The 26,649-nt window shown below is 43.4% G+C and overlaps 1 protein-coding gene across 3 annotated transcripts in view; it reads right to left on the reverse strand.

The window, feature by feature from the left end:
* ELP3 (elongator acetyltransferase complex subunit 3) overlaps positions 1 to 16,430 on the reverse strand; it is a 98,106-nt gene extending 81,676 nt beyond the window's left edge. For 2 of the 3 annotated variants that reach the window (XM_040966453.1, XM_040966452.1), the window contains exons 1-6: positions 16,357 to 16,430; positions 12,514 to 12,613; positions 11,815 to 11,953; positions 5,576 to 5,646; positions 4,695 to 4,758; positions 1,468 to 1,536 (exon numbers count right to left, since the gene is read on the reverse strand). In XM_040966453.1, coding sequence (XP_040822387.1) covers positions 1,468 to 1,536; positions 4,695 to 4,758; positions 5,576 to 5,646; positions 11,815 to 11,953; positions 12,514 to 12,613; positions 16,357 to 16,375 — 462 coding nt within the window. In that variant the 5' untranslated portion in view covers positions 16,376 to 16,430. The remainder of the gene's footprint in view (positions 1 to 1,467; positions 1,537 to 4,694; positions 4,759 to 5,575; positions 5,647 to 11,814; positions 11,954 to 12,513; positions 12,614 to 16,356) is intronic. The other variant, XM_040966454.1, reaches the window with a different exon arrangement.
* Between the last annotated feature and the right edge of the window lie 10,219 nt (positions 16,431 to 26,649).

The raw sequence follows: 26,649 nt of genomic DNA on the forward strand, positions 1-26,649 counted from the left end.
ACCCTAAAGAACTATATAAATTTTTTTTAAAAGAAACAAATCCTTTCTCTAAAAACAAACAAGCAGAAAGAAAAAAAAAGAAATTGAAGCAAACCTTATCTTAGAACAAACTTGTCCAAATTCTGCAGGCTTTCTTGGGCTTTCTTACTACAGACAATCCAGTTTGTTCTATTTACTCGTGGATGACAGAAAAGTGAATGTTATAACCAAATGTCACCTACCCAAAGTGAAATAAGCTCAGAAGCAGCTCAGACGAGACTTGGGTACACATTACTTTTTTATTTAAATTTCTTATTTTCCCTGCTGTAACTGCAAAAACTATAGATGTGCTTACATTTTTAAAGTTGGGCAAGTTTAAAATAAACTTGTGAACTATGAAACCTGTAATAATGTTCATATTTTTTTGAACAGTGTAAGGTCATTTATACCATATATTTTCATTTTTGCAATTAATAGAATCATAAAATATTTTAAAATTTTCCACTTCGTTTTTTCATTCTTCTTTGAAGGAGAGACACAGAGCCAGAGATCTGCTGACTTATTTCCCAAACGTCAGCAAGAGTTGGGGCTTGATCAGGTCAGGGACAGGAGTCTGGAACCCAAATGCTTGAGCCCTCGCCTGCTGCTTGCAGTCTATCAGCATAAAGCTGGATCAGAAACCAGGAGTACAGGTCAGAATATGGCCATCCCAAGTAGCAGTCTAACCACTGTGCCTAACACCTATCCCCACAGTGCTTGGTTTTCATTCATTGAATTGTGATTTAACATATGCAAAGATACTTTAAACAGCTTGTGGAAGATGAAATCCAAATATAAATCTATTTTGGTATAAAAGCAATTCTGAAATTCATGCATAGTTTTAGTATGCATTTTCCATGAAGTCTTTGATTTCAAAATTTTGTGATTTCAAGATGTTTTTGTATCAAAATAAACTCATTTTAATTTCACTTTCCATGAACTTTTAAATGTTTTTTATATGCGACAAAATCTTCTGAGTACATAATAGATGACCTCTGAAAAGTGCTGTTTCATAACCACCCCCCATGATACACAGAATAATTCCATAACCCCAGAAGTTCCTTGAACCCCTTTTGTAATTAATTCCATACTCCTACTCGAGCAAACCAGTTCCAGTGCTTTATGATCTGACTCACAGAACCCAAAATTCAACTCATCCACCTATTTTCTCAGAACATTCACTCATTTTTATTCCATACATTTCCTAACTAAATGACTTTTCTACAAATTGGAAGAAATGTAGAGACTATAAAACTCCAATATAAAATAATTCATATTCTTCAAACAAAGTAGCCTTCTGACTATGCTAAGCATTGCAAAACGGTCTCCTTTTCTAAGATGGATATTAAACCCTTACAAAGGGAAAACCTTTTTAGCTGTTGTTTCAGATTTAAATCAAATTAAGCAATAAAATGTTCTTATTAGAGAATCCCATTTTTAAGAACTTACCTGTTCTAGTCGGTGTCTTGTCTGTAGGTATGGATCATATCTAGCACGGATGGCTCGCATGGAGGTTGGCTACAGAAAAAAATATATATATTGTCATGCCCATATCAGATTAAAAATAAAGTCATTGCAGAAGAATTTTGCTAAAAACAAAATTCTTTATAATCTTTTTTCTTTTAGTCGTAACAAGGTTCAAAGTAGCACCCTGAAAAACATCTGGTTGCTCTGCTCGTCCACGGGTATTAGCAGCTCCACAGCAAGGTATCTCCTGAAATCAGATTTCTCTTTTCTATGAACACCTGCTGGAATCCAAACAGGTACCATCTGCAGACACAGAGATTTCCAACCAGAACAGTCTGTAATGACTTGCTTAGTGTCTGGCGCTGTTGTCACACGATGGAATACGGCTATCAAACAGTGCACTGATACACGGTGCGCTCGAAGATATTTTGCTAAATGAAAATGCTAAGGTGCAAAAATATTTTGCTATGTAATCTCATATGTAAAAAAGTGGGATGAAAAATACGTACCTGTTTGTATATTTCTGAAATATTTTGAAAAATGTAGAGGAAACAGGTAAAACTAATCACCCTAAGGGAGAGGGCAGAAAAAATGAGGGAGACCTCTTTCCATAGAATAATTCCTTCTGTATGAAAACGGGGAAAATGAAGACCACATGGAAGAAAGGCCACTTGATCTTCTGCCTCCTAGCCCTTCTGAAGAGATGACTGACTCCTTCAAAAGCTGTTCACTAGTGTGTTGCTTTCACTCTTGACCCCACTCAACAGCCAACAAAACTATCTTTTAAACTATCTTTCCTGTGCTTTAAGCCCTAAGTTTTTCATGGCACCTGCAATAAACCCCCTGGTTTACAAACCTCTGTATCACCTGCCATCTGCAACCTCACATTCCAGAACCCCCGGGGCCGGGCCTCTGGGTTAGCTATTCCACCTGCTGCTGTTGTAGACTGAAATGCACATGGTTTAACCCTCTGTTAACAACAGCTGGAGAGTAACAGACCTGATAGAACTAGAGCACCTGAGGGTTGGGCCAAGCAGAAGGTCTAGGTGATCCTCAGAAGGTGGTTCTCAAGCTTAAGCTTGTGCATGCCTCAAGCTCGCCATGTGGTCAACCCTATACCAGCCTCTAGCCTCTCTGGATGCCTGAGCCCAGCCTTGGACTGATGACCCCTAAAACTCATGAACTGAGGTAAGCCGCCTTCTCAGGCTCATTCTCTCAGGTGTTTTAATAACAAAAAAACAGACCAATGCACTGGGAGTGCTCTTCCCTGATATTCCTGTCATTCAGGATTCAAATATCTTTCAAAGATTTCCTTCCCAACCACTAGAGCTAATTATTAGCAAATTAATCCATTTTATATTTTGCTTAATATCTACTAGTATCTCATTTTTTGTTTGCTTTGTTGTCCTTCTTCCATGTTAAAATATAATTCCTACTAAGACAAGGAATCCTGTATTTTTACTGCTAAAGATGTAGTAACAATGCATCAAAACCCAGGTCTGTATCTGATGAAGGATTAATATCCAGTATATACCACCAACCCACTCAACAACAAAAAAAATCCAGCTAAGTAGACAAAGGACCTGAATACACACTTCTCAAAGGACAACAACTGGGTATCAAATACATGAAAGGCTCAACAACACTAACCATCAGGAAAATGCAAATCAAAACACTCTTTATCATGTTACTCCTAGAAGAATGGCTAACACTCAAAAAGCAGAGAGCAAAAATGCTGGTGAGGATGAGGAGAAGCGCAACTTCTACACTGTTGGTGGGTATGTAAATTAGTGCAGCCACTGTGGGAAACAGCATGGATATATCTTAAAATCTAGATAGACTTCCTGTAAGAGCCAGCAATCCCACTAAAAGGTTATTTACCCAAAACACAGGAAGTCATTGGATCAGACACCCGCTCTACCACATTCATTGTACTGTTCACAACAGTTGAAAATGAAATCAACCAAAGTGTCTATCACTAGACGAACAGATGAAAAAGGAATAAATTCTATTATCTGCAATAAAATGACTGGAAATGCAGGACATCACATTGAGTAAAATTAGTCAGATACAGAAGGACAAACACCACATACTGTCCCTTTTAAGTGTGGGCTAAAATTTGAAAAGAAGGAAGGAATCCCTAAGTGTATTGTTTTTGTTGGAAATGCCTAATTGTTCAAACTTTGTTTTAAATCTTAATTATTTTTAAATTAATTTTCAGTGACGTAAAGCATTTTTTCCTTTGATTACCGTGTGCAGCCCTGGCCTGTTTTCTTGCTGGGCTGTCATCTTTTTCCTTTTTATGTACCTAGCTCTTTACTTAGTAGAACCAAAAAGCTTTTGACTGTAATGCAAATTCAAACTGTGTTGTTATCTCAAGAAAATAATGTTTAAAAAACTATGTCTCTTGCTTTCTAGCAGTGTGTTTTTGCATGCTAATTGTGTAAATCTGTGCTTCATTTGCCTCAGGTGTAAAGTGGGGCGATAAGAATGTCTATCTTCAAAATACTGTCATAAGGTTTAACGCTGCAAAGCACTTACAGAAGAAGTGTTTAGGCTATACAAATAACATACATTTGCCTAGGCATTCTTCAGTGATCAGAACACTTGGCACTAGTAGACAATGAATACATCTACTGCATTAACAATTTTTTTTAAAAAAATTTAAACTGAGCAGTTTATAGTATTCAAGCAAGATTTTGCAGAACTTTGTGCATTCAAGGGCAACCAAAAGTTGTAATTTTAACAAGCCATATACTGACAATTGAAGAGTAGAACATTTTTAGGCGAGTGAGCACAGAAATCCCCAATAACTTAATAAGTGAGGAACAACTGAACTCCACATCCTACCTAGTGAGGACTAGGAAAAGCCAAATCGGGAGCCTGACCAGCGGGGTACAGGCTGAGCAATTACAGGCCAGCTGGCTTCTTCCTGTGTGTTCAAAACTTTCTATACTAGTCTCTGTCTATCTAAGCTAATTTGGGGCTCCTGAGCAACTCTGATGGTCAGTGCAAGAGATAATGGGGAGCCAGAGCTGGAAATAAGTAAGGACCAGAGAAAGCTCCTCTCCTGAGTCTTCAAGGAAATTTATAATTCTTTTATCTCGGAGGACCACCCAGGGCTCAGAGAAAAAAAAAAGTCTTAATGTTTAGAAAGCCAGTACTTGCAAAACCACTCTGAGTGAAGCATCATTTGCGGCAGGACTTACCTCATAGCCAGTGTATGACTGAGTGGAATATTCAAAATCGGAGTCAGGTCCACCAGGGCAGTATCTGCCAACACAGCCAAAAACCAGGAAAACCTAGCTCAGCAACTTAGTTCAAGTACTCACAGTTCCCCAAAATCCTAACAAGTAAGCTTCATTTTCAAATTTTATCTGTAAAGCAATACTTTTTCTACTGAAAAGCAAGTGAGATAAATATTAATGGAACAAAATGACACTCTTTTTTCCAAAGACTATAGTCACTGCCACTTTGGAGATTTGAGTTTGTGGGGACTAAGGGCAGCTGAAGTTTTCCTAAGTTTGGGTCCACACTCAGTGTTCTCTGCTAACCACACTCAGAAAACCCTTCCTCTCACTCCACCTTCCCACCTACGATCACAGTACGTTTCTGGTCATTCTTCCCAATACCTGAAGTCTAAAGCTCCAACAGCTGTTTCTAAGGATAACTTTATTCTCTTCTGAATCCATGTTAAATTTCTGACATTTGGAATTCTGGCAGCTCATGTTTCACATATCAAGTCATCCACACACTTTTGCATTGCTTATTGTAACAAATTAAAATCTTTCTAGTGGGGGCCAGTGTTGGGGTACAGCACGTAAAGCTGCCGCCTGTGAAGCCAGCATCTTGACCCAGCGCGAAATTGATCTGTAACTCTACTTTTCAGATAAACACATAAGCCTTTTTAGAAAAGTCTTTATATATTTCATTTTTAAAGCACTATGTATACCATCAGTGATTGCTTGTGTCAGAGAACTATAATCTATTAAATCAAACTTTTAAATACCAACAGCTTGTACTGACCAAGGGTTCTAGAGCACTTATTTCAATCAAAATATACATGCACAATAAAAATCATCATACTTACACACAGATATTTCCTGTAAAACTGATGTGTGGGCATCTGTGGGGTTTACACATCACAGCCACAACAGCAATCTACACAAAGAAAGATAAATCAAAATTGATGCAAAAAATGAATACAAAATTCTGAACTGTGGCTATCTAACAGAAAGAAGGAAAGCAATGCGATCTGCGGGGCACTCAGGGGTTTAGAAGACCTTGGTAGTGCTGTGTTTCTTTAGCTTGCTATAAGAGTTGGCACATTTCCACATCAACCATCTTTTTTTAAAAAAGACTGTTTATTTTTATTGGAAAGGCAGATATACAGGGAGGAGAAAAGACAGAGAGGAAGATATTCCGCCCAATGCTTCCCTCCCCAAGCGGCCACAACAGCCAGAGCTGAGCTAATCTGAAGCCAAGAGCCAGGAGCTTCTTTCGTGCCTCCCACACGGGTGCAGGGTCCCAAGGCTTCGGGCTATACTCCACTGCTTTCCCAGGCCACAGGCAGGGAGCTGGGTGGGAAGCGGGGCAGCCGAGATTAGAACTGGCATCCATATAGATCCTGGTGCGTTCAAGGTGAGGACTTTAGCTGCTAGGCTATCGCACCGAGCCCAACATTAACCATCTTTAAATTGTGCACCATAATTTTACATATCAGCTTATACTATTTAGAGTAAATTAAGTATAAAACGAGAAAACCACGAATAGCTAGAACCATCCTGAAAAATAAGAAGTTAGCAGGGGGAATCACAATCCCGGACCTCTGGACATACTATAGAGCAGTGGTTATCAAAACAGCCTGGTACTGGCACAAAGACAGAAAGGAAGATCAATGGAATAGAATAGAAGCACCAAAAGGGAACCCACACAAATACAGCCAATTAATCTTTGACAAAAAGACCAATGACAACTCAAGCAAGTGGGAAGGCCTCTTTAGTAAATGTTGTTGGGACAACTGGCTGATAGCCTGTAGAAACAAAAAGATAGACCCACATCTATCACCATACACCAAGATCCAATCTACATGGATAAAAGACCTAAACCTACATCCAGAAACCTTCAAACTCTTGCAAGAAAATGTAGGAAATACCCTGCAAGACCTAGGAGTAGGTTCCGACTTTCTAAGAAGGACACCAAAAGCAATAGCAGTTGAGAACAGAATAAACAAATGGGACCTCATCAAACTAAGAAGCTTCTGTACAGCAAGGGAAACAATCAACAAAGTAAAAAAGCAACCCACAGAGTGGGAGAAGATCTTTGCACACGATATAGGCGATAGGGGGCTAATTTCCAGGATATACAAAGAATTTCAAAACAGCCAAAAAACCAAAACGAACAAGCCACTCAAGAAATGGGCACGGGAAATGGGCAAACATTTCACAAAGGAACAAGTCCAAATGGCAAACAAACATATGAAAAAATGTTCCAGCTCCCTAGCAATAAGGGAAATCCAAATTAAAACATCGATGAGGTACCACCTAACACCAGCAAGATTGGCCCACATAAACAAGAACACCAACGACGCTTGCTGGCGAGGATGCGGGGAAAAGGGAACCCTACTCCACTGCTGGTGGAGCTGCAAATTGGTACAGCCTCTATGGAAATCAGTCTGGAGAACACTCAAACAACTCAAAATCTGCATACCATATGACCCAGCAATAGCACTCCTAGGAATATATCCAAAACACCTGTTTTACGACAAACCAACATGCATCCCTATGTTCATCGCAGCACAATCAGTAATTGCAAAAACATGGAAGCAACCGAAATGCCCATCAGCAGAAGATTGGATAAGAAAGCTTTGGTTCATCTACTCCATGGAATACTACTCAGCTATTCAAAAAAACAAAATGCAGTTCTTTGTGGCTAAATGGGCACAACTGGAAACTATAATGCTAAGGGAAATGAGTGAATCCCAAAAGATTAGATACCACATGTTTGCCTTGATTTAACCTGTAATTTTTGTATGGTTGTTTGTTATTTTTTGAACCTGTCATTGATACTGTCTCAACCCAGATGTTTCGAAGAATGAAACTTGCATTATTTTTAACATATTGTTTACCCAATACTATGTCAATTAATTCCATAATGTTCCAATATATTGATACTGAGGCCTTGTTGGGGCTTTTAACTGACCGGATCTTTACTCTGTTAGACCTATCTTCAGACCATAGAAGGTCTCCCCAAGAGGCCACTGAACTTATCTGGACAATAAGACACTGAATTTTATGCTAGGCATGTGTTTGCAAGCAATGAATCTCAACTGAACTTGAACTATGGTTATGCAACAAGGTGGAGGAATCCACCATGGGGGGAGGGGTATGGGAGGGGTGGGGGGAATCCCCAGCGCCTATAAAACTGTACTACATAATACAATGTAAGCAACAATAAAAAATAAATAAATAAATAAATAAATAAAAATAAAAAAAAAATAAAGTTATTCTGTTTTTCTCTATCAAAACCGGCTACAAAGAAAAAATTACATAATTCTATAAAATGAAACCTAACTTTGCTATTCTAACTCCTCATAGACTATGGCATCTGAATGTTTAGAGGAAGGACTATTAAACAGGGGTAAAACTGAATCTGTGTACAAAACATTCTCAGAAGTATGTGCGAGTTCACATTAGGTGAGAAAGGCAGCTGCTTTAGAAGGCAGCTGCTGGTGGAAATATGACTGATGATACCAAAGGCAGTGGGGCAAGCAAGGTTTCTTGCTGGCAGAGAAAGAACCACGAGTCAAAAATAAATAAATAAATAATGAGAAGAAGAATTTGCAAATACATGAAGTAGGAGGAGGAACTGTGAAGGTATTGTGAACTCACAGAAACACAGATGGAAGTGTGCTATGTACGTAAGTGTGCACATTTCTACAGGGACATGGTATCACTACACAATTCTGTTATTTTTGCCAAAGATGAATCAATCCTGCTATGAAGAAACACTTCATAAAAACAAATTCAGGGATATGCTACAAAATGGCTAGCCCAAAATCTTCGCGTATCAAGACCATGAACTCAAGGAAAGAGAGGAAGTATCCAAAACAGACAGTACAACTAAACACAGCACATGATTCTGAACTCAGTCCTAACGAACACTGTTTAAACAGCTGATGAAACTCAAATGAAGTTTACAGATGACAGTAACGTATCAGTGATATGGTTTTGATGGCTAGATTGTAGTGATGTAAGAAAATGTTCTTATTCCTGCAAGATATCCTAACATTTAAAGACATAGGTTTTCCATCTATTCTCCACTGGTTTAAAAGTTCTTTGCACTGGGGCTGCTGCTACGGTGTATCCGGTTAAGCTTCTCCCTACAGTGCCAGCATCCTATGCGGACACAGGTTTGAGTCCTGGCTGCTCCACACACAATCCAGTTCCCTAGTGGGAAAACAACGGCGGCTAGCTTGAGGATTTGGACTATCCCCAGAAGAAGCTACTGGCTTCCACTTTGAACCAGTCCAAGTCTGGCTGTTGTAGGCATTTGGGGAATGAACCAGAGGGTGCAGGATGCTCTCTGTGTATCTCTCCTTCACTCTCTGTAACTCTTTCAAACAAAAATAGTAATTTTTAATAAAGTTTCATGCTTCAAAATTCCTGTAATTTTGTGATTATCTTTCATAATAAAAGTTAAAATTTAGTTTAAATCATTAAGCAATAATAAACAGAAACCCTAGAACGGTAACTTCGTAAATCTCAAAAATAAATTTAAAACTTAGATTTTTCATACAAACATTTTTATTTAAGATGAAACGATCACCTAAACTACTAATGAGGTCAACTTAAGTCAACAATCTTTGCAGAGGGCCTACCACACGCACCGTGCTCTGTGCTTCCCAGAGCTTGGTGTAAGCAAAGACTATAAGAACAGCCCATCCCTGCTCTGCAATCACACTACCTACCCAGCAGAGGAGGAAAACATGATTTTTTTCAAAACAAAATGCTAAGAAACTTACATAAAGCATTAGGACAATCCACAAACAATGCACAGCCCTGGCAAGGAGAATGGGAGCCACCACCCAGACTCAGCGCACTCAGATATACAGGCAGGAGGCAACATGCAGCAGTTTTCAAACAATTTTTAAGTAACACAGTTCTACTTTTCAAACATTTCACTTAGAACTTCAGTGTATTAAAGCAGCAAAAGCAACCGGCCTACAAGAAAGAGAAAAAGGAGCCTCTTCCCATGGTTTCCCTACTAGTTCCCATTCACAAAATTTCCAAGAACACTGCAATTTAAAAAGAGTGACTTGGGGCTAGCATATGGGCATCCCATATGGGCACCAGTTCCTATCACAGCTGCTCCACTTCCCACTCATTTCCGCTTACAGAGGATAGCCCAAGGCCTTGGGACCATACACCAGTGTGGAAGACCCAGAGGAGGCTCCTGGCTTCAGATCAGATCAGCTCTGGGTGTTGCAGTCATTTAGAGAGTATACCAGCAGATGGAAAACTCCTTGTGTCTCTCCTTCCCTCTATAAAATATGCCTTTTTAATAAAAATAAATAAATCTTAAAAGCAATAACTTTGAAGCCAGCACAGTGGATTAACAGGAGGATCCTCCACCCTGTGGCACTGGCATTCCATATGGGCATCAGTTGGTGTCATGTCTGCTCTACTCTCAATCCAGCTCTTTGATACAGCCTGGGAAAGCAGTGTAAGATGATGGCTCAAGTCCTTAGGACCTTGCACCCATGTGAAGAATCAGCAGAGGCTCCTGGCACCCAGCTTCAGATTGGCTCAGCTCTGGCTGCTATGGCCATTTGGAGAGTGAATCAGTGGATGGGAGATCTCCATTTCTCTATTTCTCAGGTCTCTGTAAAATCTGCCTTTCAAATAAAAATGAATCTTAAAAAAAAAAAGAAAAAAAAAGGCAGTGACTCTGGAATCAACATGGAAGACCTGAATTTGAATCTTTTCTCTGTTCCTTATCATGTGTTTTTCATTGTTACATTTTGTATTTTTGATTATCTTTTATTTGTTTTTTAAAGTTTCAAACTGCATGCTTCAGTTAATAACAAAGTAGCAATTGTAACAAATGTGCCAAAGCGATGCAAGAACAAACCATGGGCAGACTGAAGTACCGAGAGAGGCAAACCTACACTGTGTGCTTTCTGCTCAATTTTCCCAAACATCTAAGACTGTTCCACACAAAACCAAACCACCAACAGACTACCAGGAAGAATAAACACATGGAGACAGCAAAGCTGGTCGAATGGAAGTGACAATCATTTGTGTGTTTCTGACACTTCTGATAGAACACTCTGATGACACTATTGAAGACGGATTTACTGTGGATAAAACAAAATCCAGCTGTTACAAAATGACTCAAACAATCTAAACCAGAAGCAATAAAGGCCAACCATTCCTACCACTGCCGATAGGAACAGACACAGTACTTCACAGTGGAAAACTGAGTGAGGGCCAGCACCATGAACTCTGATGGTGACAGTGCACTTCAGAGTGGAAGGCAGCCGGAGAGCAGATGTGAGACAGGCAACCTGAGTCTGAAGGTTGGGAAGAGGTCAGAGAGAAGAATCAACTTAGAGCAATACTCAGAAGCGTTACACGGTGAGACTGCCAAACACAGCGGGTGCAGGACCACAAACAGCAGCAGCAACTTTTACAAGCTTCTCCGTGGTTAACTCTATGACCTCATGCCCTGCTGCTCTCCCAAATGAACTAGCAACCTGCCAGTCAGCTGTCTGCACTGCTCCTCCTCCACAGCGCACCTTGTGCATCATTTCCACCTCTGCCCCTGAGCTCCCTGTGCCCTCACTCCCACTACCGTACAGGACTGCTCTTCACTTACCTGAGCACCGCCTACCAGTGAAGTGGGCACCAGGCTTCCTACTGTGTGCTGGCTGCCTCATCCCTGTGTCTGCAGGGGCCTCATACCCACAGTGCTCCTGCTATCACTCACTTCACAGCTGCTGTATATACAGCTAACTTGCAATATTAAATGTCTGTTAAAAGTACTTTTTATAATTTATCAGTTATATTGAAAGCAATCAGCTTACACCACATACCAACATTTATCATCTGCGGATGTCACCCAGCCTCAGTCTACACTTTCACTGACTTCACAGCCTCCTGCACTTTTCTGGGCAGTTTCCCCCTCTGCCCTCCAGTGCTCTACTGTGGCGGATGGATGTTAGGACTCCGAAGCCCCTGTAATACCTCACCTGCTGGCTGTTACAGACAGGGATTCCTGGCAAGCAGACACCTACTGTATCAGTTTCTCCCGAGTTGGATCACTCACCCCACTGGCAGTTCTAATGGGTTTTGCCTTCAACTTGGGGACCAGGATTTTTCGGTACTGAGGAGGGACCGCAGCAATGATGTCCACCAGGCGGGGCTGTGCTGAAAGGCCATGTTTGGCAGCTGTCTTGGTTTTCACCCTGAAATGAAGACATCTAGCATTATCAAGCTCATAATGATAACATGTCCAGCAAGGCTCTCATAAGGGTGCCCGATAACAACGCTAACTCCAGTCACTCCCCACCCCTTCACCAGGTGACGTTAGTGGCTTTAAGATCTGCAAATATCAGACAAACAGAAGAAAATTCACCAACAGAAGACTTTTTCTACCCACAGGCTCCAAACAGGAAAGCAGAGAACTACCAAGGAGGGCCCAGGGTCAGAACTGGGCACAATCCAATCTCCAACCCCGAGGAAGTAACCTTTATTCTTTTGCATTGCTCTAGAATTGACCACCTTTCCTGTTCTTTGTGGCTGCTGGTTCAGGTTGGCCCTGCCCTGGTCATTGTGGCTGTTTGGGCAGTAGACCAGTGCATGAAAGATCTTTCTCTGTCCCTCCTTCTTTCTGTAACTCTGCCTTTCAAATAAGTAAATTAATCTTTGAAAAAAAAAAAGGAAAAAATAAGTAGTATTGGGTACGTTCATAAACACGACCTGCGAGCTAAGAACGAGATTGTGGGCTGCACACAGATGCACTTACTTATTCAGATCAATGTCTTTTCCCTGTTCGTGGGCTTCAATCAGTTGTTTAATCACATCTCCTATCGTCAGCATCATCAGCTCAGCAGTGCTGAGCTCACCTGCAAAAAGAATATTCAACAAGTTTAGAATCACATTACTCAGTGAAGACTAAAAATCTTTAGTAAGAATTTTCCTTCCAAAATCATTATACATATGCCAAATCAGTAGCCAAAGTTCTTAAGACACACCTATGTTGTTTATAATTTGATCTCCTTTGTACTTTTATTTAAAGCAGACCTCACTACACACAGGAAAGGCTCCCTTCAGGAGCACAGATACAACAAGAATAAAACAGAAACAGGAAAAGATTTAGGAAAGTTTAGTAGATATAAACATAAGGGGAAAGAACCTAACTGCACAGGAAAGGTCCAAAGTGTCAAAGAACGCCCCTCCATCCATGGGTTTCTAGTTACAGGTGAAGCATCCCAAATGTGAACTGGAAAATGCTCCCAAACCTGAGACAGCTTTGAGCACTGACACGATGCTGGAACAATTTTACAATTTGGAGCACTCTGGGTTCCAGATTTTCTCATTGGGGATGTTCAAACAGAGAAGCAAGTACTCCAAAAATTAGAGAAACTTGAAAGTCTGAAGCATTTCTGGTGCGGATAAGAGACGCTTAGCCTCTATTAACACTTGCATCATATTTCAGGGTTAGCAACATTTAGGGACAGGAACTGACCATCAGAGCAGAGTGAACCCACAGCCCAGGAATGGCTGCTTATCCCATAAAGACCCACCATGGGATGAAGCTCAGCCCCTGCACTGCAGGCTCAGCACAGAAAAGAAACAAGGGCTCTACACTTGTAGGGACCTTAATATTCACATTTCTTTTATTTTACATTTATTTATTTTTACTGGAAAGTCAGATATACAGAGAGAGGAGAAGAGAGGAAGAACTTCCGTCTGCAGGTTCACTCCCGAAGTGACCACAATGGCAGGAGCTGAGCCAAACCGAAGCAAAGAACTTCCTCCGGGTCTCCCACAGGGGTGCATGGTCCCAAAAACTTGGGCTGTCCTCAACTGCTTTCCCAGGCCACAAGCAGCGAGCAAGATGGGAAGTGGAGGAGCTAGGACACAACCGGCGTACATACAGGATCCTGGCACACACAATACATGGACTTTAGCCACTAGGCTACCACTCTGGGCCCGATAGACATATTTCTAAAGATACTGTCTGCCTACCATGGTAAGTGGGACTTGCCCCCTTGTCATCCACAGGCACCAGGAGACGAGATGCTCTTACTACAACCCAGCCCCTCAATCACACGTGATCAGTTCAAAAATGGACACTTATCCCACTCAGGCAATCTGAGCTTCTCCTCAGAGCAACCAATGCCAGTCTTTTTCCAGACGACAAAAGCTGTGGCCCAGCAGCCAGCGGCTTTCTGCCAGTACTGAAGACTGATGTGTAAAGACAGCCGGAACACTCTGATCTCTGGAGAGCGGATTCACTCACTTGTCTCACTGGAAACCTTGTGCTAGTACTGTAAGGAAGGTATATGGCTGCTCCATTTCACAGATGTAAATAATGGGGCTCAGGCAAGTTAAACACCAGTGTCAATGGCATCATTAAGATTCAAACCCAGGTCTTTTCATGGAAACTTCCTTCCGTTTTCACTGAGCCATGCTGTCCCTAATGGCAGAAGACTAATACACACAAAACAATGCGAGAGAAGTCTACCAAAATAAAAGAAGTGCTACAAAATCATATCAATCAGGGCCCGGTGTGGTAGCCTAGAGGCTAAAGTCCTCACCTCCTCACATGCCAGGATCCCAAATGAGTGCTGGTTCTAATTCCGGCAGCCCTGATTCCCATCCAGCTCCCTGCCTGTGGCCTGGGAAAGCAACGGACGACGACCCAACACCTGCAATGTCAGTATCCCACCTGGGCTCCCATTCGTGTCTCAGCTGCTCCACTTCCAATCCAGCTCCCCACACGTGGCTTGCAAAACGCAGCTGAAGATGGCCCAAGCACCTGGGTCTCTGACACCCACGGGCAGATGCAGATGAAGCCCCCAGCTTTGGCCTGGTTCAGCCTTGAGTCTTGGGAACACTCGGGGGGGTGAACCAGGAGAGAAAGATCTCTTTCTGTGCCCGGCACAATAGCCTAGTGGCTGAAGTCCTCACCTTGCATCCCCTGGGATTGCATATGGGTGCTGGTTCTGTCCAGACTGCTCTACTTCCCATCCTACTCCATGCTTGTGGCCTGGGAAAGCAGTTGAGGATGGTCCAAAACCTTGGGACCCTGCACCCACGTGAGAGACCTGGAAGAGGTTCTTGGCTCCTGGCTTCAGACCTGTGCAGCTCTGGCCGTTGCAGCCAGTTGAGGAGTGAACCAGCAGACGGGAGGTCTTTCTCTCTGTCTCTCCTCTCTGTAAATCTGGCATTCCATTAAAAATAAAAAGAATATTTAAAGAAATCTCTGTTCCTGTGTCTCTTGTCCCTGTCTGTAACATTTTCAAGTAAATAAATCCTTTCAGAAAGAGAACACCAAAAGAATGAAATTAGCAGTGACATATAATCCGAGTGCCAGAAAAAAAGCTTTTGAAGCAACATAATTAATATCCATAATTAAAACAACAACAACAATAATAAATGTAACCTGACAGCTTTGTTCCCAATTCCTACTGACTGTGTTACAGCCAAGATCTATGACTTCTCATGAGCCCATTTCATGTCCGTAACATTGGGATCCTACACACAAACCCAAGACCATTTTAAGAAATAAATGAAACAATGCGCCAAAGCCAAATTACCACGGGGATACCAGTTGTTCATACAAGCAGATGAAAAGGGCAGCAACTGGGATAAAGTGCAAGCAGCGATGCAACAGGTGATTTCCTTTTTCTTTTTCCAAGATGGTCCATCTGATGATTCACTCCCCAAGTGGGCGCAATGACCAGAACTGCGCTGGTCCAAAGCCTGGAGCCCCTTCCATGTCTCCCAAGCAGGTGCAGGATCTCAAGGCTTTGGGTCATCCGCGACTGCTTTCCCAGGGCACAAGCAGGGAGCTGGATGGGAACCAGGACCCACATGGGATACTGGCGCGTGCAAGGCGAGGACTTGAGCCGCTAGGCCACGGCGTCAGGCCCCTAACAGGTAATTTCTAAGTCAACGCTCAGAGGCCCAAAGAGTAAAACCGTTCTCTCTGGTCAAAGTGAGAGAAAAACACACGTGGGACCCGTGGAGTTGGATGCGCGGGAGGCAGTCAACTGAAAGCACCTGAGTTAGAGTCCCAGCCCTCCGAAGACACGGCTACTTTCCGAGGGGCGCTTCCTGGCTGCCCAGCACCTCCCCACCTCCTAGGAAGCAGCCTGAATTCGGAAAGTTACTTATACGGAGCAAGGAATTCACAATCCCTAGCGTTATTCGGACATTGTTCGACCAACTGCCCACAGGAGTGCACGAAGAAAAAAAATCTTTAAAATTCACTCCATCCTGCTGAAAAGCTAAACAGAACAGGTGAGCGCTAACTCGGCAGGTAACACAAACGGCAACACCTGAGACCCCACAGTCCCACGCTGCCCAAGGATAATGCAGGGCTTTTACGGCTGTAAAACATTTCCAACGAGGAACGGGCGGTAAAAACAATCTTGTAAGAGTCATGGGGACGCGTTATGTCAACGCCAGGGTAACTCTGGGAAGGCTGGACTCCAGGGGCGCACTGCCCACTGCCCACAGGCGGCCGCCGACCCCGGGCAGCACGTCCCCGCCGGGCGGGCTGGGTGCAGCTCCTCCGCCCGCCGCCGGCCGCCCACCCGCCGCCCCCTGCCGCCCCCTGCGCCGCCCCAGTCTGCACCTTTCCGCTTCTGCTTCATCTCGCGCCGTGGTCGCAGCAGCCACCGACTCCGGCCACGGCCAAAGCGAGCAGCCGCAAAGCACCCCGCGGCCTGTCGTACGAGCACGGCCTCGGGCCGTAAAGCGCTCCTCGCGGACAAGCACGAAGCCCCGCCCCGAGGCTCGGAGCCGGCCGGCTGGGCGGGGCCAGGAGCTTAGGTTGACGGGTGTCCGTCCACGCGGCGTGCGCTGGGGTGTTCCAAGACTGGTCCTGGCAGTTCAGGCATGGGGCGAAGCTTGGGAACTGACGCTGTGGCAGGAAGCCCGAGTTGGGCGGGTGGGCTCTGTCCAGGTGCGTCACTTCCGGGGAAAGTGTTGGGGGCAGTGACACCTGTTAATGGTGGCGAGGATGGAAGCGAAAAGCAGAGCCTGGCAGCTACAAATCGCAATCATCCATTGAGTCCTGGAGTCCTGGAGGCCACGTCAGACTCAGGGGACTGACACTTGTCATTGTTAACCGTCGTGGCAGGAGTGTCTGCCCGACAAAACACATGCAAAAGGAATAAATAGTTCTCAGCATCCAGAGGAAGTCATTCATGAAGTTCTGACAAAAATAAAGCGAGGTTTTTAACGCATGCTTGCCAGATACAAGTGATTGCCAAAGACATCAGGCACCACAACATTGACTGCCTGACTGCGTAGGGCAAGCACCTCTCTGAGAGCTTCCGCCCCGCTGCTGTGTTTAGCCTCGAACTCACGTCATTCTGGTTATGAGTCGTTGTGACTGTGGGTTATTTTTCAGAGTATCCACTGTAGTCCTCATGTTTGCAAACATAGCCTCCCCTCACTGAGGGACTCCTGGATTGACTGGGGCATGCATAGTCCCATTGTACCGCTCTGCCCTTCCCCCCCAGCTGTCCTTATTCTTTGGAGAATCCCTCTCTGATTGTTATTCAGACTGACTCGTGCATGGTGACAATTCTGGATTTTGGATGCAAGACTTAGGTTAACTTCTGAAACCCATCTGTGACCTCCTTTATCCACCAATTAGAGGTGAAGAGCCCCCTCTCAGTGAAGACAGGAACACATGCTGGCTCCATTCCCCCCCCCCCCCACGAGAATTCAGGGGACATGGTGACCTCCCATGTTACCAAATCTGGAGACATTTTATCCTTACTCTCATTCTACCACTTTCCTCAAAAGTTACCTCGTGGAATCCAATCACAAACTGGAGTGGCTCACTGCTAACTGCAATACTTTTCACTTTTGTAACTTCTGCTTTGCCTGCTTGTCTGTGAAACTGTGTGAGCCTGCAGGCTGACCCACTTACTTGTTCATTATCAGCTCCAGGAACCAAAGTTCAAGTGTGGTTATCTCACAGGTAGCTCCAAGGCCCGAACCTGGTTGTCTTAATTACCGGGCCCGGGAAGAGCCAGACATAGGCTGTCTAGCCACAACAAGCCATTGTAAACTGCCCCTATAAAAACCCTGTAAATGTGCTGTTCAGGGCCACACTCTTTAAGGGGTGTCGATCCTGGTCAGTTGGTTGTCTTACCTTTCATTGTAATAAAATGTGGTTGTGATTGTCACTGGTGTGTGTAACGTTCTGTGTCAGCAGTTGAGTGGATGCAATATCCTTGCTTAAATATCCTCTGTGATAGCACCCTCCACTCTCTTCCTTGTTCTTTCTTACTCTCTTGTATGCACTCCTTTTTTCCTTTGGACTGTAAATGTGATTCAGGAACTCAGGGATTACTCGGCTCTGTCTTTCCACGGTGATTACTGGAGTCCCACAGCCTTAAACCCCATCTCTGATCCCATGTTTATAGCCCAGGTTTGACAACTTAGATCTGAGTGTGCAATACGCGAACTTAACAAGAACAGAGCTTGAATTTTTTTATTCGAAGTCTACTCTTTGGAAAGGCAGACCAGGTTTATGGAGAGAAAGAAAGATAGAAAGACCCTCCATCCACTGGTTCACTCCCTAAATGGCTGCAATGGCCAGAGCTGAGCTGATCTGAAGCCAGGAGTCAGGAGCTTCTTTCAGGTCTCCCATATAGGTGTATTGTTCCAAGGGTTTGGGCCATCCTCTGCTGCTTTCCCAGCCACAAGCAGGGGAAATATGGGAAAATGAAACAGCCAGGACACAAACTAGGACCTATATGAGATCGTGGTGCTTGCAAAGTGAGGGTTTGTCATTGAGATATTGTGCTGCCCAGTCTCTCATAACTATTAAATCAAAATGTCGAGAGGTGGGAGTTGGACATGAGTGATTCCAATATACAGCAAAGTTTGGGACCCACTGAACAGGGGTCAGAGGTACTGTGAGTCAGATCAAGTCATAAGCCAGACAGTTGGTGAAAAGTATTTATATTCTGGGCACATTTTAAAGATTTGGACAGTATTCCCAACAAAAGAGATGTAGGATATAATATTAAGGCAGATATCAATATTAAGGATGGCATCATACCAGGAGTGAGGAATATCCAGCTATATAAGACCCATGAAATCATTAGGCCTGGCCTCTGCAAGGCAACAGTAGCCGGACTCATATTTCAATAAAGCTGTAACAAGCTGATTTTTAAGTAAATAATTTCAGGCGGCTTACAAATGGTGTTCTAAATATTCAAATAACCCATAGTAGGCAAAAAGTTTCCTACAACCACAGGAATGGAATGATGTGATTGCCAGTCACTAAGCTGGAAAAGACAGTGGTTGGGGCATTTTTTTTTTTTTTAGATTCATTGTATTTGTTTGTTTGAAAGGCAGAGCAAGATCTCTGTTGGTTTACTCCCTCAATGGCTACAATAGCCACAGCTGACCTGATCTGAAGCCAGGAGTTAGAAGCCTCACACAGACACAGACACAGGAGCCCAAGGCCCCGAATGATCCTCGGATGCTTTCCCAGGCCATAAGCAGAGAGCTGAATCAAAAATGGAGCAGCCAGGAAACGAACTGGCACCTACCTGGGATGCTGGTAGAGGATCAACCCACTACACTATTGTACCAGCCCCAGAGTGGGGTTTTGAGGAGATTCAGGAGTGGGAGTGGGGTGAGTTTTGTCTCTAAATTTGGGGTCCCTAGGGAGCAAAAACTATGAAAAAGATGAGAGCAGGAGATAGCAGTCAGGAGTTACAGGCATATAGTAAACTGTGATGTGGAAAGGAAAGAAAGCAAAGACAGATTTGGAGTCTTTCATTATTAACAAGTAGAGGAAGAAGAATAACCAGCAAAGCAGCCTGAGGAGGCACCTCCAGGGAGACAAGGAGTGCACTGTAACCTAGAGGCCAAGTGAGGAATGTGTGTCAAGGAGACTGGAAGAATATGCCGAGTCCAGTGAGCCTTGGGGACTTCCACAGGAACAGTTCTGGTAGACTGGCGAAGGCGAGGGCTTGGCTGGAGTCAGCATGAGAAGGGAGGAATTTCGTTAGCATCAATTTAAACAGTCTTTTGGAGGGGTTTTGTCCTAAGGAAATGCAGAGGTGGCAGACATTTCATATGGTACTTAAGACACCAATTGAGACCCGTATCAGAATGCCTGGTTTCATTGCCTGACTCAGCTCCTGAGTGTGTCATCCTGCCAGCTCAGTCCATGGAGGCAGCAGTGAGAGCCCAAATAGAAGGCCCCTGCGGCCTGTGTGGGAGACCTGGATTAAGTCTCTAGCTCCCACCTTTGGTTCCAGCCCACTCCAGCTTGTGGTTGGTATTTGAGGAGTTGAGGAGTGAATCAGTGAATGGGAGCTAGTGTTTCCCACCCCGCACCCCCTTCTTAATAAAATGGCAATGAGTGGCAAGTTTGTGTGACAATGGGAATAATCCAGAGTAAATGAAAGCTTGATGAATTAAGGGGTGGAAGTGGTCTACTTAATTCTTCAGCTGTAGAGAGGAGTGGAAACTGATGCACAAAAGATAGCTTTAAAAAAAACATGCTTTAATTACTTTCATTTTATTTAAAAAGCATAGGTGGATCTTTTTATTGAAAAGGTAAGTGGCTCTTCTGTCTACTGGTTCACTCCCCCAAATGCCTACAATGGCCAGGCTAACAGCAGGAGCCCAGAACTCAATCCCTGTCTCCATATGGGGGGCAGATGCCCAAGCACTTTAGCATCTTTCTCCCAAGAGGCACAACAACAAGAAGCTAGAACTGGAAGTGGAGCTGGAATCGATCCCAGACACTCTGATCCCAAGCAATGCCCCAACAGCTTCCCCAAGCACCTGCCCCAGTGGTAAGATTTGGAGGGGTATGTGCAGAGCATGCGATGGGTAGTAGGGTGTGATGGTGGTGCTACACAGAAATTTTCTCCCAGTTGCTTCAGTATTTTCAATGAGTTCCAAGAAAACTCAGCCTGATGCAGTGGCCAAATATCTGACAGTTCTGGCATGTAGGAGTTCCACAGAGGTGCCAAGGACTACTGTAAAGAACCCTGGCAGTTTTTAAAATGCTCAGAAATAATTTTAGCTGTTCAGTAATTTAGTAGCATTTCTGAGGAAGAATTTTAGATAACCACCGAAGCAAAGAAATCACCAGCAGAGGGAGAACTAAGCACAGTGACAGGCAATAGTATTGGCCGAAGAGATTGTATGAACAGGCCTTTTTTTGGCAAGTTGGTTTCAATTCCAGTGTATAAGGTATGGTGTGTTCACTGTGGCTGGAAGACCTGGAGATCCCAACTGGGCCCGAACATCTATGCCAAGACAGAGAAACCATCTCCTTTGTGGAATCTTGGAACTACAGCAGAAAACATTTGTTTTGTTTTGTTTTGTTTTGTTTTTCTCCCTACTTAATGACATCTGGTAAGTTGTTTCTCTTACGTAATTTAGACAGTAACATGTGGTTATTGTTGTTTTAAATAACACTACATTTTTAAAAAGATTTATTTATTTTTCTTGGAAAGTCAGATATACAGAGAGGAGGAGAGACAGAGAGGAAGATCTTCTGTCCACTGATTCACTCCCAAGTGGCTGCAGCAGCTGCTGGAGCTGAGCCAATCCAAAGCCAGAGCCCAGAGTCTCTTTCAGGTCTCCCATGGGGTGCGGGATCCCAAGGCTTTGGGCTGTCCTCGAATGCTTTCCCAGTCCACAAGCAGGGAGCTGGATGGGAAGCGGCCTGCCAGGATCAGAACCAGCATCCATATGGGATCCCGGTACAATCAATGCGAGGACTTTAGCTACTAGGTGTTGCTACCAGGCCCAAAAATGTATTTTTAAAAATTTATTTATTTTTATTGAAAAGGCAGATATACAGAGACAAGGAAAGAGAGAAAGATCTTCTGCCTGATGGTTCACTTCCCAAAGAGCCTCTCAACAGCTGGAACTGAACCAATCCAAACCCAGGAGCCAGAAGTCTCTTCCTGATCTCCCATGTGGGTGCAGGGTTCCAAGGCTTTGGGCCATCCTCTACTGCTTTCCCAGACCACAAGCAGGGAGCTGGATGGGAAGTGGAGCCGCCAGTATTAGAACCAGGGCCCACATGGGATCTCGGAGTGTTTAAGGGGAGGACTTTAGCTGCTATGCTACCACACCAGGTCCAACACTACATTTGTTTAGAGTAACTTTATATTTTTATGTAAACAGACTTGCTTCACAAAATATATCCATATATTCAATATCCAATTTTCCCAATTGAATGAGTATGTCATATTTTTATAATTAATGAACCAATATAAATATATTATTTTCAACTAAGGATTCTTAGTTTATATATATCATCTATTTCTATTCTGAACCCGTCCAGGATATGACATTGTGTTTTGTTACGTCTCTTGCTGTCACAGCTTCTCAGACTTTCCTTGTTTTTGGTGAATTTAACCATTTGGAGGACTATGGGATGGGTTTGTGGGGTTCTGGTCTACCAACAAGTGCGTGGTGCTTGCTCACGGTTAGACAGGAGCCGTGGGTGTGGGGAAGATTACAGCACTGGTGTGCCGTTCGCACCTCATCCCATCAAGGCACATACTGTTGGCATGATTTATTGCTGTTGATACTGCTCCTGACCAGCTGGCTGTGTCTGTCAAGTTACTCTTTGCCCCCTGATTTCCATACTGGACACTTTAAAAGGAAGTGAGCATGCAAAGCATACACTGAAGGAGCCGGGTGTCAATGCTCCCCTCTTTAAGGGTGGAGAATCAATTTACTGCAACGATTTAGAATTCTTCTGTATTCTAACTTCTCTCTCTTGCATGACTTAAGGTAAGTTGTTTCTTGAGGGTAAAGGGCGCTTTAATCTTCTATTTGCATAAGTGCATTTTAAGGCAAAGGATAATGAAGTGGGAGAATCAGTTTTTAGTTTGAATTTGACTTACGTGTGGATCATAGACAAGTCATTAATCTCTGTTCCCAGAAGGACTCTTACAGGCATTGCTGGCAGCAGGACTACTTCCTTATAAGAAAGGAAATGTCCTCTTACGCTTCGGTAGTTTTGACAAGCTTGGGGGAGCAATACGAGAAGATTCAAATTCATTTCGTTAGAATCTGATAAAGTCCGTTATGAAAATATCTGCCGATTTTATTTACCTATTCACCTGGGGAGACGCATGGAAAAGAAACAAAACAGGTCCTATGAAAGCCTATCTGTTGTAACTGCCTCTGGTGGCTGTGCCTCCAGCATTAAACACATTTGCTGGTGTGTTCATGCAGGAAACAGACCTCTTTTCCTTTGGGAGCCTGAAGCCCCTTATTTTACCTTTTGCTTCTAAGCTAACATATGTAAATGGTTCCCCTGGGAAATGTTGTGTTTGGAGGAACACTGTAATGTCTGGTAAGCTGGGAGGGGATGTTGCAAACACCAAAGGTACTTGGACCCTAAGCCTCCAGCTTTTAAGAAGAAGGGAAATAAATTGTCAGTGTCATCAACATTCCATCATTTTATTAAAAATCTCCTCATTCTTATTTCATCCTTCATCCTGCCTCCTGTGGGGGTAGCAGGGCCCCAGACCAGAAACTTCAAGGACAATGGGGTGACTGACCCTGGCAACAGAACAGGAGTCTGTCAGGCAGGTGGCTTCTCATGCTCCCGAACGAAATAGGCCTGGTCCACGTGAACATGAGAACTGATTTCTGGCTGGATTATCTTCACAATATTTTAGAAACAACGTTTACACACACTGAAATGCCTCTTAGGGTCCTGCTCGAGGTATTTCTGTTCTACAGTTAGGGAAACTGAGGCTTAAAGCGATCTAATAACTCGTTGAAGGGGAAACTGGACTACAGGAGCAGGATGCAAAATCCAGGCATCCGGACTGCAAATCCCCCCTCCCCTCACCTTCACCATGTACAGGCTAGAAAACAAACCTTGGATGTGCAGGCACCTTGCCCTTTCATTCCGTTTTACATCTCCGCAGCCCAGACCAGTGCTTAGCTCCAAGAGATGCTCAAGAAGGATGTGTGCGGTGAGTGAGTGAAATAGACATTATCACTGTCATTGTTTTCATTTAAACACTTGCATTTCTATGAGTGTTGCTGGAAGTGTGGCAGGGGTGGAAATGAAAGAAAACAAGAACACTCTCAGGAAGGGTTAATAAAGTCAAACAAGGTAAGGTGAGATGAGATTCTGACTAAAAGAGACGTAGGGGAACAAACAGGACATTTGTATTCATAAAAACACATGCAAATCTGCAACAGATGCGGAACAAATATGGTGACAGCGTACTGCTGATTCCCTGATGTGCTTTACATCTGAAGGTGTTTTCGAGTTTCTAAGCATTAACTTTCATTTAAATCCCTGTGTAAAATTTTATCAAGTATTGCTACTACCCTTCCAATTCAAACATCCTTCCTTCTTCCCCCACCCCCAAATGCCTTTGTTGGGCATTGGAGAGAACTCTTATTTGTGGGCAGCACTCCTGACGTTTTCCTACATTGATTTAAATATTGCCTATTGATGCTACTTAAAAGTGGGATGGAAAGAAGAATTAACTTGGAGCCAGGAGACCTGAGTTAAAGTCCATATCACCTTTCATTTACTGCCTGACCTTGGGTAAGTCCTTTTTACCCCTTTTCTGACCCTCAGTGTCCAAACTGGTCAAAGAAAGGATCCAATATTTTTTTTTAATTTAATTCCACCATATGCTGATGTTACAGCAATGTTGAATTTGTTTTGCCTCTGTTATTTTCCCTTAAGGAAAAAAAAAAAAAGACAATTAGCGAACACAAACAGAAGAAGAAAGAGAAGTAAGAGTAACTGTCAAAACTCACAGTCCCTTAACAGGAAACCAGTTCTGAGCAGCCCTCCTGTACTTAGCTAACTATAGAGTCTTGTTTAAAGGCTGCTATTCTTTGCTCAGTGTCCATGAATGTAAATAAGCATCAAAAGCAAAATTGCTAACCACAGAATTGAAATGTGCTTACAAATGAAATAAGCCATACATACAGAGCCTTGCCTGACTGAGCAAATGTGGACTGTTTTCAATCACTTCTCCAGAGAAACCAGACTTCATATTATACACCACCATTTCTTTTTTTTTTTTAAGATTTATTTTATTTTTATTGGAAAGTCAGATATACAGAGAGGAGGAGAGACAGAGAGGAAGATCTTCCATCCGATGGTTCACTCCCCAAGCGGCCACAACAGCCGGAGCTGAGCTGATCCGAAGCCAGAAGACTGGAGCCTCTTCCAGATCTCCCACACGGATGCAGGGTCCCAAAGCTTTGGGCCGTCCTCGACTGCTTTCCCGGGCCACAGGCAGGGAGCTGGATGGGAAGCGGCACCCGGGCGTGCAAGGCGAGGACCTTAACCACTGCGCCACGGTGCTGGGCCCTATATACCACCATTTCTACCTCCTTCTGGGGACAAATGGACCCCAGTATCATTTGATGAAGGACTGTGCTATCAACAGCTATTGACAGATGTTACAGTATACTTACTCATGGAATAGCTCATCTACCAATTTTTTGTCTTAATTCATTTAGGTTTTGACATGCCTTGGCACTTTTAAAAACATTTCAAACCATGTATTTCTCATGAAATTTTATGAAATTGAATGACTTCAGAGAGAACTTCCAAGATCAACTTTTCCAGTGAACATTTCAAAATGAAAACATAGAATCTTGGGATTTGACGAAGTCTTCAAATTCATCTACTCCAGGGCTGGCAGTAGGTGGTCATACAAGAATGGATTCAGATACCTCTCGTGGCAGGAAATTAATTTTTCTGTAACTGAACTCATTCTGTGTGGGACAACTTTGATTATTCAAGAATGTCAGTTTCCAAAATTGTCATATCCCTTCTAAATAGTGAATCTGGTGTTACCTTTTGAAACCAGAGAGAATCTGTACCAGCTCTCTTGTGTGTGTAAGATGATGTAAATAGAAGCTGCTACCATGACACTTCCAATCTGTCTTCCGATTTGGGCCCTGGGACAGGTTTTATCGGTTGGAGAGGAAAAGCTGGTATGCAGAAGCACTGGCAAGGCTGGTTCTGACTGGGTACTTCAGAACTGGCTCTTGCCTCCCTCTATTGGCTAGAGAGCAAGCACCTGCTGTGGGAGCTTTGCCAACAAGCAGACATTGTTCAGGTACTTGGCTCCCATTCCGCATTTTCAACCCCAAGTAACTGAATCCTAATCCTTGAGGTTCTCAAAATTCAATTAGAGATAGAAGCAGTCTGTCATAAAGTGTATAGCTTTCAGAATCTTCTACCAAGTCTTCACCTAAGACGCCTCCAGTCTCCTAGGGTATGTGCTAGACTTTTACATCCATCCCAGCAGCCCAGTGTCATCTCATCCCATGCACACTGACTTGAATCCAGAGTACATGAGGGCTCCATTCATGCTCTTCTTCATCAGCTGGGAGAGCCCCCACTACACCTGCTGTTGACGTAGCAGGACCAGTTTGAACTGCTTTGATGATTGCAACTCTAACCCTAACAATTTCAAAGGTTGCAGTCACCCCTTAAATGTTTGATGACATTTAAGGAACCAAAGCACAAGGGTTCAAGATTTGCCTGACCAAAGCACAGGTATCACTCCAAGAAGAAAAGCTACATAAATTCACCTTCACAGCTTGGGTCATCAGAGGTTTAGTCTCGTTTTAGTGTGAGCTATCTGCAATATCTCAGACACAAGGGCTGCAGAGAACCAGCAGCTGCATATGGATCTTTGTCCTTTCTAAGCCAACAGGGGCTCTTATTGGCACTGTGAGTGGTTCAAAGATAAGTCAAAATGAGCATAACCAATGCGCAGGCAGATTCACGTAGTCCTAGATTTTGTTTACTCTAGATTTTGTTTTTCAATTTCTTCTACCCCAGCCCTTCTTTGTATTTTGTCTTTTCATGACAGTTCTCCTAAGTCAGCAGTAGCGAGCATTCATATACGAAGAA

The sequence above is a fragment of the Ochotona curzoniae genome, unplaced genomic scaffold (genome assembly GCF_017591425.1).
Source record: "Ochotona curzoniae isolate NIBS_2020 unplaced genomic scaffold, NIBS_Ocur_1.0 scaffold_4505, whole genome shotgun sequence".
Lineage (NCBI taxonomy): Eukaryota > Metazoa > Chordata > Mammalia > Lagomorpha > Ochotonidae > Ochotona > Ochotona curzoniae.